Source organism: Dendrobium catenatum, unplaced genomic scaffold, assembly GCF_001605985.2.
Source record: "Dendrobium catenatum unplaced genomic scaffold, ASM160598v2 fragScaff_scaffold_1220, whole genome shotgun sequence".
Classification (NCBI taxonomy): domain Eukaryota; kingdom Viridiplantae; phylum Streptophyta; class Magnoliopsida; order Asparagales; family Orchidaceae; genus Dendrobium; species Dendrobium catenatum.
Window position 1 is genome coordinate 8,945,931 of NW_021319682.1, and position 15,793 is coordinate 8,961,723.

Here is a 15,793-nt window from a genome sequence, read left to right on the forward strand (position 1 = left end):
GCAAAAGTGCACAAGCAAGCACATTAACCTACATACATGCAAGAATATATACCTACATGGGCCCCGATAAGCGTGCCATGGGTACACACATGACGTCTGAGGATGCTATGCGGGTCAAACAATAAACCTAAGTTCAAGCCCGATTGTTGACCTCAAATTTGGCTTGCAAAATCATCCCGTCGATCGCCGATAAGTTTCCAACTGAGCCAATTTTGATTTAATTGAAGTTGTTTAGTTTGCATAATTTTAATTCGACAACGTCGAAAAAGCTGTTTTAAGAAGCAATAAGAAAGCCGTCCCAAAAAAAGCCTGAGTGGATGCTGCACTACCATAAAAAAAAATCACAAACTACATAGGCAATCAATGAGCTCCTCAAAGTTGTTCAAGATCGGCTGAGCAGTATATGAGATCAACAAGAGATGAAAGTGGAAATCAAAGTTGAATGAGAAGTGAGACATGCCGTTGATATGTGCTTGAGACAGATCATAAGCATAACAAATGAAGAACAAGGTCTGAAACGAGAGTTCCCAAGGACAAAAGATCTCAAGTGGCGAGATAAAAAACTTCAAATGGTGGTTCGGATATCATTCCAAACAAAACAAGCATATTATTTGCCCTGGCCTAAAACCTTATCCTCATTATATAGAAAATAATATGGATGAAACAAGAAAGCAAAGCAATCCTTCACAAGCCAAACTTTTCTCACGCCCAAATTTATGTATCACTTAACTTTTTTCTTATTTATGATATAAATCTGTACAATTAAAAAATTGCAGTGTACATTAAACAGATTCACCTTACATAGAAAAGCAGGTTACGAAGGAAAAAAGAGAAATCCCTAATTAATGTATAAGAGAAAAGAAAGCCTCCAACATGGCTTCACTAATCAATACACCATACTTGTTCGAGTATAAACCATCAACCAAAGCATTAATATCGGTCATGGCATCAGCAGCACGAATCCGAACATACTCATCAAGGTTATTTTCACTTCCATCTAAAAAAAGAGATGAAAACTGGAAAATAAGATACGAGAGAATTTTACAAAGTTGATTCCAGAATCAAGCAGGTCTTAAGATAACTGCATGCATTATCTTAAGTTTTACCAAATTTGGAGATTATGTTAGGGTAATCACCACCAAAATTCCCCCAAGTTTAAAGCATATTTCACTTCACACAGGTTCACAGTTGTTAAAAACCTCCACATTAGTCCCTAGCATCTTTTGTGATTTCACAATGGCACCAACTTAATTCTGGTCTTCAATGTCATCCTTTGGGTCAGGCGGCTTCACAAATTCGTTGTTAAATTCAATCATGTAAAACTTCATTTGATTTCTTTGGAAACTTGGATAACTCCTGAAGACAATAGTGGCCCTCCCTGTAAGATGGAATGTTAAGGCACAAGTGGACAGATGGAGGCAGAAGGAGATCGACCAGAGGATTGCCAGAATCTGCACGGAGACATGATTTTTTATGAAGGAGATTGATCAGATGGGCCTAAGTTGCTGAAATAACCCGCTAGGGATGTGGCTGAAGAGGATGTTCTCACCGGGATTGACAATGGAAGCTTTAAAGCAGGCAAGGTCAGGGTAGAGTGTGATGGAGAAGCAGTGGGAAAGGGAAAGCTTTTGGAGGAATTTTAACTTGAGGGAGCTAAGGATATCTTCATTGAGGCACAGCCTGCTAACTGTGCTGGTGTCAGAAAAGAGAGGAAGAAGAACAAGAGCAATGGAGCCTCTAATGCCTTATCTCGACTGTGGAGTAGAAATTAGCAGAGGAGCATGAGAATGGCATTTTGCGGAAGATGATGTGAGAAATTCCAAGCGGCAGCTAAATTATCTGAGATCTCAAACACGAGGACACTGGTGAGGACACTAGGGAGAGGAGAAAAGGAGGCATCAGCATCAGAATCACAAGAGGAAGGAAGCTGAGGGAAAATGTAGGTGTTTTTCTTATTTTCTCTCAATTGATAGTTATGTTAATAAAAGGATCTATTACCCGGAAGGAAGGGGAATTGCTGTTTTTGAAGTTCCAAATCCAGAATTTGTGATTTTTCAAATGCCGAATTGTGATGGCGGCCAAAAAGGTGGATGCTCTGGAGGAATGGCTTGAAGGGGAGATGAATCAAATCAAAACGATGGTGGAGGAAATGATTTCCTCCATGGAAGGACAAATCGCCGATCTCCGAGACATGCTGAAGAAGATGTTTGAAATTCAAAATCAAACGGCGGCTTTTGTGGCAAGAGGGGAAGGGAAAAGTACGAATTCAGAAATTCGTAGGGAGGAAGATGAGGTGGAAATCATGGAATGAGAGAGAAGGCTCCATCTGGAGCCTATCCAGAGGGAAGAAAGAGGGGGTGGATATGGGGAATGCCAGGAGGGATACTATAGTCGTCGAGGTGCTGATTTGGAAGACAGAAGGGGGAATTTCGAAGGGGGTTTGGGCTATGATAGAGCAAGGGAGGACCGGGAAACATGGGGTGCACCTAGCACTTGGGAGAGGGGAAACTATGGAAGAATCCGAGGCAATGGGGGCGACCAGAAGGTGAGCAGTTGAAGATGCCCATATTCGAAGGAGAAGATGCGTATGGGTGGATTTACAAGGTGGAGAGATACTTCGCCGTCAATGGGCTGACGGAGGAGGAGAAGTTGATCGCAGCCGGATTGTGCTTGTAAGGAAAAGCCCTGTCGTGGTATCAGTGGAGAGATCAGAGGAGGCCTATCAGGAACTGAAGGGAATTCAAAAACTGCGTAATATAACGTTTCCAAACCGACCGGGGAGGAGATTTCTATGAGCAGTTCTTTGCTCTTGTGCAGGAGGGATCAGTAGCAAACTATCGTGAGCGGTTCGAGCACCTGGCTAGTAAGGTGGAACGATTATCAGATATCGTATTGGAGGGGAACTTCATGAAGGGGTTGAAGGCAGAGATCCGAGCGGCAATGAAAGTTCTGATGCCTAGTGACTTGGAGGAGGCAATGAAGTTGGCATAACTGGTAGAAAATCAGAATAATCTGGAGAAGGGAGCCAGGAGCAGCAGCTCAAAAGGCTCTTACAAGACTACGACCACTCTTTTAGCACCCAAGGGGCTTGCATCAGGCAACATTAATGAGACCACCAGGGAGAAGCCAGTAGGAGAAGGGAGTGGGGACAACTTCAAGAAGCTCACTGAGACAGAATTATAGGAGAAGAGGGCAAAGGAGCTTTGTTTCAGATGTGACGAGAGGTATACACCGGGGCACAGGTGTAAGGACCGAACTCTTCAGGTTCTTACTGTTTGTGATGAAGAAGGAATGGAGGGTGTTGCCTTTCCACCTTGCGGACAAGGTGAATCTTTGGGAGGGGAGTATTATTAGACCGGTCCACTGGACCGGACCATCCGGTCCAGGCGGGACCGGCTTAAAAGGGCGGAACAGTGAAATTTTTCGCCTGGGCGGAGGTCGTACGATTCGCCAGCTTTGCGGGAGCGTTTTAGGAAGGAATTTTGAGGAAGATTAGGAGGGAAATTGAATGTAGGGACTGTTTAGAGAATTCCTTTTGATTTGTATGCATTAAATACTTTGTTTTCCTAGGGTTAGGGCATCTTGAATTTGGCTGAAATTTGAGATCTCTTAGATTTAGGATTTCTTTGGGCTCTAGCGGCGTCTAGAGATTTGGGAGAGATCGATCCTCCTCTCGAATTGAGGATCAATTGTATCTTCCTATTTTATTCATAGTCTAGTGGAATACAAGCTTTTCTTTGAGTTTTCTCTCAGATTTTCCCTGAATGAGTGTTCTTTTTCTGCTGTAAACAGCAGAAATCTGTTGTTTTCTGTTCTGAACAGCAACATTTTCACTGTTTGATCTCCGATTTGGATTAGGGTTGCTTGCGAACTCAAGTATTACCTTAGGGTCACTTGCGAACTCAAGTATTTCCTATCAACATGATTTCTGATGAAGGAGATTGATCAGATGGGCCTAAATTGCTGAAATAACCCGCTAGGGATGTGTCCGAAGGGGATGTTCTCACCGGGATTGACAATGGAAGCTTTAAAGCAGGCAAGGTCAGGGTAGGGTGTGATGGAGAAGCAGTGGGAAAGGGAAAGCTTTTGGAGGAATTTTAACTTGAGGGAGCTAAGGACATCTTCATTGAGGCACAGCCTGCTAACTGTGCTGGTGTCAGAGAAGAAGAGGAAGAAGAACCAGATAAATGGAGCCTCTAATGCCTTATCTCGACTGTATAGTAAAAATTAGCAGAGGAGCATGAGAATGGCATTTTGGCGGAAGATGATGTGAGAAATTCCAAGCGGCAGCTAAATTATCTGAGATCTCAAACACGAGGACACTGGTGAGGACACTAGGGAGAGGAGAAAAGGAGGCATCAGCATCAGAGCTGGGAAGAATTCAAGGACAGTTTGATAGAGCATTTCCAAACCGACCGAGGAGGAGACTTTTACGAGCAGTTATTTGCCTTAGTGCAGAAGGGGTCTGTGGCGGACTACCAAGAGAGATTTGAGCAGCTAGCCAGCAGGGTAGAGCGCTTGTCCGATATTGTGCTGGAGGGGAACTTCATGAAGGGGTTAAAGGCAGAGGTTAGAGCAGCGGTGAAGGTCCTGATGCCCAAGGACCTGGGGGAGGCCATGAAGCTTGCACAACTGGATGAAAATCAAAAGAATATGGAGAAGGGAGCTAGGAATAGTAGCTCATGAGGCACTTACAGGTGGACGACTACCCACGTAACCTCCAAGGGAGCGTCCACAGGAGGGATGAAAGAAGTTCCGAAGGAAAAAAGCAACAGGAGGAGGAAATGGGGGGCAGTTTAAGAAGCTTACTGAGAAGGAAATACAAGAGAATAGAACAAAAGGGCTGTGTTTCCGATGTGACGAAAAATACATGCCAGGGCATAAGTGCAAGGATCGAACTCTTCAAGTTCTCATCGTTTGTGAAGAAGAGGAAGACGAAGAGGGAGGGGGGGAGCGGTTCTGAGGTGGAGGAGGAAAAGCTGCATCTGGATGTGACAGAAGTCTCTCTTAACTCCGTAGTGGGATTCACTCCGAGTCACACTATGAAGGTGAAAGGAGAGATAGCTGACCGTGAAGTTGTGGTGTTAATCGATAGTGGGGCAACCCACAATTTCATTTCCACCCAGATTGTGGAGCTGCTGGGGATGGATTTAGTAGATACAGGAGGCTATGGGGTGATGATGGGCACAGGAAATGTAGAAATGGGAAGAGGAGTCTATAGAGGGGTGGTGGTGAAGATCCAAGGTATCCAAGTGAAGGAAGACTTCCTTCCCCTAAAATTGGAGAGTACGGATGTCATCCTAGGGATGAAGTGGTTGCCAACCTTGGGGGAAACCAAGATCAATTGGGGTACTCTGAGGATGGAGTTGGTGAAGGGAGGAAGGAAGAGGATGATTCAAGGTAATACAGGACTGACCAAGGAAGGGGTTTCTTTCAAATCCCTAATCAAGACAATTCAGGAGGAGGGGGAAGGCTATTTGGTGGAATTACACAGATTGGATGGAATGAGTTTGGAGGAAGGGGGAGACATACCCCTCTCTGTACAGCCTTTGATCCATGAATTCTATGAGGTTTTTCAACCACCTCTAAGGTTGCCACCACCCAGGGAGCAGGAGCATGCCATCACATTGAGGGAGGGAGGGTCACATGTCAACGTACGACTTTACCATTACCCTCAGTTTCAAAAAGACGAAATAAAAAAGCTGATCAGAGAAATGCTGGAAGCATGGATCATCAGGCCCAGCACTAGCCCATTCTCTAGTCTTATTCTATTGGTGAAGAAGAAGGATGGCAGCTGGCGGTTCTGTGTAGATTACCGCGCACTCAACAAGAAAATTGTACCTGATAAGTTTCTTATACCAGTGATTGACGAGCTGTTAGATGAATTGAGTGGAACAGTGATCTTCAGCAAGATCGACTTGAAATCAGGATATCATCATATTCGAATGAAGAAAGAAAATGTGCTCAAGACCGCTTTTAGAACTCATGAGGGCCACTATGAGTTCCTAGTGATGCCCTTTGGCCTCACCAATGCCCCAGCCACGTTCCAGGTACTCATGAATAAGATCTTCAAACAGTATCTCAGGCGATTTGTTTTAGTATTCTTCGATGACATCCTAGTGTATAGCAGAACAGAGGATGAGCATTGGGGGCATTTGAAGAAGGTGTTAGAGGTTCTCCAGGAGCACCAGTTGACGGTTAACTTGAGAAAGTGCTGCTTCGCACAAGCCAGTGTGGAGTACATGCGGCACGTGGTATCCAAGGAAGGGATAACAGCAGATTAGTCCAAGATTAAAGCCATGTTAAAGTGGCCACTGCCTAAAAATCTGAAGGAGTTGAGGGGATTCCTAGGGCTTACAGGGTACTACAAAAGATTTGTGAAAGGGATACAACACTATAGCATGGCCACTCACTGAGCAGTTAAAGAAAGATGAGTTCCTATGGGGGGAGGCAGCCACGATAGCATTCGAGAAGTTGAAGAGAGCTATGACCAAAGTCCCGATCTTAGCTTTGTCGGATTTTACTCAGGACTTCATAGTAGAGAAAGATGCATCGGGGTATGGATTAGGAGCAGTGTTGATGCATAGTCATAGGCCCATTGCCTATTTTAGTAAGGTGTTGACTGCCAGAGCCCGATTGAAATCTGTCTATGAGAGGGAATTAATGGCAATCATTTTGGTCATCCAAAAGTGGCGCCCCTATATACTCGAGAGACATTTCATCATCAGGACCGACCAATAGAGCCTGAAATATTTGCTGGAACAACGCATGGTGACAGAGGAGCATCAGAGGTGGCTATCCAAACTACTGGGATATGATTTTGAGATTCAGTACAGGCCAGGGGTAGAAAATAAGGAAGCAGATGCATTGTCAAGGTGCATGGGGGAGCTGCAGACAATGGTTGTATTAGTCCCAATGGTGCTGGATTGGGAAGCCATCAAGGAGGAGAGTGCCATAGATGAGGAACTAGACAAGATCAGGGCTGACTTACTAAAGGAAGAGGGAAGCCATCCAGGGTACTCATTGGAGGGGGAGAGATTGTTGTACCAGGGGAGGTTTGTGTTGCCAAGAACATCAATTCACATTCCACATTTGCTCCAAGAGTTTCATGGGACTGCAGTGGGAGGTCATTCAGGAGTGCTAAATACCTACAGAAGACTGACGGCAGAGCTGTACTAGAAAGGTATGCATAAGGATGTGGAAGAGATGGTATCCAGGTGCAAGGTTTTCCAAAGGAATAAGTATCTAGCTATGTCACCAGGGGGGTTACTGCAGCCATTGGCTTTACCAGGTCGAGTCTGGGAGAAGGTATTTATGGACTTCATTGATGGGCTACCCCGCTCTGAGGGATTCACTGTGATTTTGGTGGTGGTGGATAGATTGAGCAAATATGCTCACTTCATTCTTTTACGCCATTCATACACTACGATGACAGTACCGTCAGCATTCATCAGAGAGATAGTCAGATTACACAGCGTACCATAAGCAATAGTATCAGACAGGGATAAAGTGTTCCTCAGCCATTTCTGGAAAGAATTGTTCAGACTGTAGGGGACTGTGCTGAAAAGGAGTACTACTTACCACCCACAGACGGATGGTCAAACAGAAGTAGTCAACCGGAGCTTGGAGACTTATCTGAGATGCTTTGCGTTAGAGACACCCAAGCATAGCTTAAATGGCTATCATGGGCCGAGTATTGGTACAATACCTCTTTTCATTTCGGCTTCTCAGATGACCCCGTTCAAGGTGTTGTACGTAAGGGATCCGCCCCACTTGGTGCATTTTAGGAGTAGCACTCCAGTTTCTTCAGTAGAGGAGTACTTGGAGGAGAGTGATAAGATACTTGAAGAGTTAAAAAGACATCTGTTGAGAGCTCAACAGATTATGAAGAAACAAGCTGATGGGTATCGGAAGGATATTCTGTTTGAAGTGGGCGAGAGGGTGTTTTTGAAACTCCGTCCATATCAACAGAAAACAATCGCCAACCGAAGGAATGAGAAGCTTGCTCCAAGGTACTTTGGTCCTTATGAAGTGTTGGAAAAAATTGGAGTCGTGACATATCGTTTGAAGCTACCACCTAAGGCAATGATACACCCCGTTTTCCATGTATCCCAGCTGAGGAGAGCCATTGGAGATTATGCTACCAATTCGAAGTTACCAGGGACATTAACTGATGAGATGGAAATGAAATTGGAACCTTTGGAGCTTATGGAGGTTCGTCAAAAAGCAGATGGAACTATAGAAGTCCTAATCAAATGGAAGAACCTCCCTGACTACGAGGCCACGTGGGAGTCATACGAGCGGATGAAACGATAGTTTCCTGACTTCCACCTTGAGAACAAGGTGGTTCTTTGGGAGGGCGGTAATGTTAGATCGGTCCTCTATGGACCGGTCCAGTCGGCCCAGTCCCTTGGGCCGGTTCATTTTGTTTACAGATGGAGGGGGCCGGCGGCATCTAGGAGAGAGGGGTGGGGTCCACTTGATATTCAAATTCAATCTTGGAGCCAAAAGGGGGGCGGCAAGGGAAATTAGGTCCTTTTGTATTAATTTTGAATTTCATGCATTAAGGGGGAAAAGCTAGGGTGGGTTAGGGTTATGTGAAATTTTCTGAAAATTCTATTGGGTTTCTCTTGTGGCAAGGGCTCTAGATTGTTTTCTAGAGATTGGGAGAGTGTGATCCTCCTCTCGAATAGAGGATCTCTTGTATCTTGGTTGTTTTTCTTGCATCTACCATTAATATCAAATATTTTGGTGTGATTTCTCTCAAGTTTTCTCTCTGTTTTCCCTGTTTTTCCTCTGTTGGCTGCTGTTTTCCTGCTGTAAACAGCAGTTTGGTTGTTGTTTTCTTCAAGTATTTCCTACATTATATTTAAAAACACTAGTTTTTCTAATGATTGCATGCTTCAGAATCAATGCTTATGATGAATCCATTAAATAATTATGAAGGATTATCTATATATTTTATGACGATCGAGATAAACTAATTTTTCACTCATTTGATCATGATTAGCAAAGTCATGATGGATGTTAGTGAAAAATATGTCTGAATAAAATGTCCATTTCTATTAAAGCTTATGGTTGATTAGAGGGGAGCAAAAATAAGGCATAAAAAGTAGTTTCATATTTACATTAAGATAGGTAGACCTATGATTACATGGACAATAAGTTATTCAAAATGATTTGTCAAGAGTAATTTTAAGATCCCTGGCAACGCTCGATAGGGACAAATGAAAAAGAAAGATTCATAAAGCTGGCTGCAATTTATTGGTACAAGGCTAATTATGGTGATGGTGATGATGATGATGATGATGATTGGCTTTCTCACACAACTGACATTCTCAAACAAGTAACCCTCATATAGTCAGAACTTAGTTCATAGCTTCTTTAGCATGGCCACTTTTTCAAATTCATGATTTCATTCTGCCAGGTAGAATTTTATGTCTAGGTCAGCTTTATCAAAAGCCGTACAATCCTTCCTATTTATATGTAGAAGGCCCTAACTATGTGCTCAGAATAGCTGTCTTATAGAGCTTTATCATGTACAATTAAATGCTACTTTATTATTGGAAAAAAAAAATATTAGTCAAGATGTTGTGGCTATTGATAACCTTATTGGATTTCATCCAGAAGGGGAGAGCTTTATAACTAATCTTACAATGCTCACAATGCCATAAATGGCATAAAAAAGAATGCCCATTTTATAACATATACTCATGTATTTTCCTCGTGGACAAAAAATTGGATTAACCAAGTAAAAAATGACTGATTTTAAATAGGAAAAACAATTCATATTCTGTGTTTCAGTGAAGATTAGCTTAGTTCAAAGGAAAAGAAATTATTGACAAAATGGACATGGAAGTTTCAAGGAAAGGTGCAAGTGGAAAGCAATACAGCAATTTTTGAAAAACAGATAATCCCATTCTACACATCACAGTGACATAGCAACTAACAGTCATAAAAGAATTCGGATGGGCTAAGTAATAAATAATAATAAAATAATAATAATAATAATATAAAATAATAATAATAATAATAATAATAATAATAATAATGATAAAAAAATAAATAAAAAAAAGATGAACCAATAATGAAACTAACCAAATATATTGACTAAGAACCACGAAAAACTGAAATTTACCTTTTATACGTAGACTTCAGTGGTAAATGTAGGCGAAAAGTTTCTGAAACATACTGGTCAAGTGGAAGAGGGAAGGGAAGACTGGAATCCAAATCCCAAATTAGGTGAGATGAACGTCCTTCTTCAGCATTTTTCTGATTTACAATCTACAGACCAGTCCACAAAGAAAATTATGACAACATACTGACTAAAGTCACTAAACCAAGCCTACTGTTTAGAATTTTAGGTAGCATTTAGATGGTAGGAACTTGAATAGAAGGAAATTAAAAAAAAAAGGTTGAATAGTTTAAATCAATGGCTTGTAGATTCATAATCAACCCATAAATTGTTGTGTTTACAGGTCATTTCCTTCACTTCAATCCAAACAAAGCCTTACATAGCTAAAAGACAAGCAGTTGGATAACTGTAAATCATCAAAATACTTCAGATTTACCTGAATGCAAATCACATGATAATCCCAAATCACCAACTTATCTGATGATTTGCTTGCTTTCTGATTCCATAGTGGTATCTAAAAAATGAAACAAAAAATAATCACTATAGAAAGCAGATGAAAGAGAACACAATCAGTAACGGCAAATCTATGCAACATGTGCCTGTCTATTCACTCAAGCATACATTTTCATAATCTAAAAATTACTGAATTGAGGGCTCCGAAAATCCTTGCCCCAACCTCTCTGCGGACCCCTTCCTTTCTTTCTTCCTTTTCGAGTCGCCGAGGAGAGTTTTAACAATTAGGTTCCGAGGTAAATTTTCAGAAGGCAGATTGGTTTGTAGATAAGTCACTACCCAGAGATTTCGCCCTCATTCTGCGAGTACTTTATGATCCGGATTCAGGTTTCCTATAGGTGCAAGTCCCTATAGCTAATTACCCCTCCCGATAATAAGAGAAAACTTTCGATTAAAGCCAATCATCAAACAGATACATAGTATCCGACATATAGTAGCAACAGGTTTGATACGTAAAAATTTAATAATTTAAAATTGAAAATTTCATCATCTTGCACTTAAAGTAGATGGTGGAGAGAATTATGATGAGCCCGATCAGACAAAGGGCTTTGTGCCCTATCGATTATATCATATTGAATCATTGATTCATTGCTCAATTATATTTTTATTGATTGAACATTGTCGACTCTATCAATTTACTAACAGAGGATCGGGATCAAACTTATGATCATTTGTTAACCCGTGTAGCATCCTCAGACGTCATGTGTGTAACCATAACACGCTTGTCAGGGCCCATATGAGTATATACTATTGAATGCATTTTGCACAATACATTTATATGATTGTTATATATATGCATGATATTACTGGGATGAAGCCCTTTGCATATTGCAAATACATGGGGAGGATACTTTGAAATGTAATTGCAATGTCCAATGATATGCTTGAATGAAACCTCTGCATCTTTCTAATGCATGCAAGATGTCATTTTAAATTATGATTGTAATGTAAAATGACACTATTGAATGAAAACCTCTGCATCTTAACGATATATGTGAGAGGTCATTTTGACATGTAATTACGATGTCAGATGGCACGATGGAATGAAACCCTCGACATCTTACAAATACATGCCGGAGGTTGTTTTGGGGTGTAATTGCAACATCAAATGACATGCTTGAATGAAATCCTCTGCATCCTACCAATGCATGCAAGAGGTCATTTTGAATTGTAATTTCAATGTCATGATATGCTAGAATGAAACCCTCTGCACATTGTCAATGCATGCTTATCATGGAAGCACATCAATACGTATTTTAATGCATAATAGGGGTGTTTTACATGAATTATTATGCTTGATGTAATGCATGTATGAAGGCATTTTAAAATATTTGTATGCAGTGCAAAGGGGTATTTTTGTGATTATCGACTATGGTATTTTTGCTTATAGGTAGATCGTAGCATTATTACCTAGCGCAACCATAAGATACTTCATTGTTCTAGTGTAGGCTACATCCTTATCCTTAGCAGCAATAACATAAGTTGCATTCTGCTTTTGTTGATAAGTTACAAGTACATCACTTAGTCCAACAAGCTTTCTTATGATTGTTTTTTTCAACCTTAGAGATTAGATTCATAAGTCACTTGATCCTTGCTTAGACTAGATAAGGACATCCAAACAACATGATATCGTTTTGAGATAAATAAGAGATCATAATTTGATGAAACCAAAGGCTCGCCTGGTATACTATTATATTTCTTTTTCCTCACTTTGTCGCAAGGTAGCCTCCTTGAATCATGAACAAGACAATATACCGGATAATTTTCTGTATATCAACGACATTCTAACATCTTATATGCATATAGGACATGGAAGTTTCTCCTGTAGTCTTTGGCATAGAAACCAAGGGCGGCTTTCTTCAATCTACAACTGCAACTTTTAACGGTGCACGTGTAGAACATTAAGTTGTAAGCTGTAATCTACGAGTATTTGTCTTTTATTCAAATAATACGGCATTTCTTCGGGAACTTCAGTGTTTCTGAAGAAATGATAGAATGAGACGTTTTTTTTAACTGCTCATTCTTTGACTCTATAGAATCATTCAACTTTGCACGTTTAGAACTTCACACGCTTGGTGTCACAGTTAGAGCCTCCTGCTAGTAGCAAATCAATAGGTTTCTTACAACAGCTTGCAGACACTTGCGGTTGGTAGAAGTCTTCGATATTTCTACAGAGATGATAAAATGAAACACTTCTTCAACTGATCATTCTTTGACTCTGCAGAATCATTCAATTATACATGCTTCACGTCACAGTTGGAGCCTTGCTTTGATGAAGTATCAACAGGCTTCCTCCGTACATCAAGTTGCCTTTATACCCAACTGCCAATATCAGAGTCTTTTGAAATTATCAATTGGAGGACTTAATCGTACTTGATCAACAAACCTTTCAGCTCTGGCAGACTTAGCATGCTTTTATGCTTATCTCAATCATTGTTGTTGTAGGTGACTGTAAAGAGCATTGTTGTTTGCAGGTGAGTTAGTGTACTCGTCTGCAAGGAGTTTGTGCATCTGCTAGGTGCTTGGTTATCATTGACATTAATGGCATCTTCACAATCATTACACGTCCAGCGTGCTCATCTGCATGTTGCTGTTGACTACTAATGACATGCATTTATTGTCGATTTCCCTGCATTTGTTGGTCGGCAGCATGTAATGGGTGCACCGAATCTCCTACGGTAGCTCGTAGGTGTTTGCACTAGTTGTACATTTTCTACTCTTGCTTGTAGTTGGTTGATGCACTTGCTTGTATTGATTGTACGAAATGCTCCAACATCTATTGCATGTTGCATGCATAAGCATACAAAAGATATTATCATTTGCAGGCGGGCTAAGTTGTTCAGCTGCATATTGAAGTGGGTTACCAGTTGAATCACATTCACCATTGATTTCCCTTATGCATGTCAACTAGCAAGTTACTCTTCACCATACATCTCTCTTCTAAACTTGCAAGGTACTAATGTACTTGCTAGATAATTGTTTGTATGTATTTAATACACCCCCTTCAGACGTACTTTAGAGGGGCCATCGCATCTCTTGTCAGCCTTTGTAGAGATTTTAATGCGTTTGTTTGCATATCCATTGTATGCACACTGCATTTGCTTCGAGTTCTGCAACTTAACAAGCTCCTTTTGCATTTGGTTTCACATCAAATATGCTTGCTAGATAGTTGTTTGTATGTATTTAATACACCCCCTTCAGACGTACTTTAGAGGGGCCATCGCATCTCTTGTCAGCCTTTGTAGAGATTTTAATACGTTTGTTTGCATATCCATTGTATGCACACTGCATTTGCTTCGAGTTCTGCAAATGCATCTTGATTGGCCACTCACTGCATGATCAATCATTATTGTTTGCATGGTTAAGTATGCTTACAGGACATTGTTACTGTTGATTGTGGGGCATTGTTGCATTAATTACTTCTCGCCTTTATGTGAGTTGTTGTGTGCTCAATAGGTATTATGTTCTTGTTTGCAAGTGCCGCCACTTCAGTCAACAAGCTGGCTATTATTTGCATTGCAAGTTTTTTGTTGTTGCATATGGGAAGTACTTATTTCTTTTGCAGTTGACTATCGTTGCTTGCAAGACATTCATGTGTGAAAACTTCTCACAACGAGTCCCCAGCTTGTTATACTTGTTTGAATGCACTGAATTTATCATTTTTTGGCACACATTTCTTTATTTGAATGTGCATTTTTAAATTTAGGGTTTTGTTCCCTGCTGTTCAATTCAAATTCAGTTCCCTATTGTTCAGTTTGAATAAGGTTCCCTATAATTTCAATCACGTGCATCTTCACTCTGAATTTCAGTAGCACCCTGACATATCCCCCTTCAGGAAAAAATTTGGGGAGCTGGGCCTTCCCACCATGCTAAAAAGCATGTATGGTAGGTGTCGGGTGACATCGAGGCAGTAGTCTTTAATCCCAACACGCCAAAAAAGGCATGTATGGGTCTTCAGAGGTACCTGCTTTGAAATGCAAATTTTTTTCACGGCAGACACTGAGAGGCGTACGGGTACTTAAAGTTTCCCTTGTCACGCTAAGAAAAATGTGCACAGGGCCTATCTGCCTCGCCGCAAGTGTTGCGAAAGGTTTCCTCCTACAACGCTAAGAAAAGCATGTATATGAGATTTCCCAACGCGTCACAAACGCCGAGGATAAGATTTTGAGTTTGAGGGTCTATACTTTGTGCGACGATGTCGAGGCTGTGGCGATAGAGAAAATACACAATAATTCTTCTTTTTTTATTTGTTCATTTTTTCTCTTTTTTTTCTTTTGCATAATAATAATCATTGTAATTATTATTATTGCTATAATGATAATTATAATTATAATTACAATAATTAACATTAATTACAACCATAATTGGCTAAACAAATTAACATAGCAAATGAGAAATTTCACCTTGCTATTTTGAGTTGAGTCAGAGGTCAGGCAGGTTGGCTTGATGGAGTCAAATAGAAGAAGACTCGTGGAGATCAGGCCGAGGAGGTGGTCTTGGTTGTGGATTAATCGAAGGGTAGAGGAAGAGATGTATGGAGGTTCGCGGCTTCTAGGTAGATCAGGTTGCTAGGAATTCGACAGTAACAGGGCTAGCGGCAGGATTTGAATCGGCTGAAAAGGCTCGGTCGAGACATCAATTGAGGTAGGGTGGAGGTTCGAAGGGTTCTGAGGTGGAAGGATTCGGGGGTCGAGTAATTGAGGCTTGCGGTTGGATTAATCGGTGCAAGCTGTGAGATTGTGCCTGGTTTTGAGATGTGGAGTTCAGTAGTTTTGGTTGTAAGATGGCTTCAGGCTACCGTATGGATGGGACTAGGGGATCGGATGGAGGTATCAAATGGCTAGGAGTACGGATTAGCATCGAGGAGAGCTTGGTTCTTACGGCAGAGGAAGATCAGTCGACTTGCAGATGAAGGGAGGTAGGGGTTTCTATCTGTAGGGAGCAGGAACGAAAAGGAAGCGGGGAAGAGAGGATTTGTGAGGAAGCTTGGCTGGTTAATCGTGGAAGGAAGAGGAATGGGAGAGCTCTCATGTGCGGGAAGAAGAATAGACTGGAAGAAATCATTCCTTCGTCCCTTTAACGTCGAGGCCAAGGACGAAAATTAAGGCAACGTCCTGCGAAGATTGTGGAGGAATGGAAAATCGT

General features: G+C 41.3%; 1 protein-coding gene across 2 annotated transcripts in view; it reads right to left on the reverse strand.

Annotated features, from left to right (window-relative positions):
* Positions 1–713: 713 nt before the first annotated feature.
* Positions 714–15,793, reverse strand: part of LOC110103921 (protein N-terminal glutamine amidohydrolase) — a 30,702-nt gene continuing 15,622 nt past the window's right edge. The window contains exons 3-5 of one of the 2 annotated variants that reach the window (XM_020832809.2): positions 10,572–10,649; positions 10,139–10,284; positions 714–997 (exon numbers count right to left, since the gene is read on the reverse strand). In XM_020832809.2, the coding sequence (XP_020688468.1) occupies positions 988–997; positions 10,139–10,284; positions 10,572–10,649 (234 nt within the window). In that variant the 3' untranslated portion in view covers positions 714–987. The remainder of the gene's footprint in view (positions 998–10,138; positions 10,285–10,571; positions 10,650–15,793) is intronic. The other variant, XM_020832810.2, reaches the window with a different exon arrangement.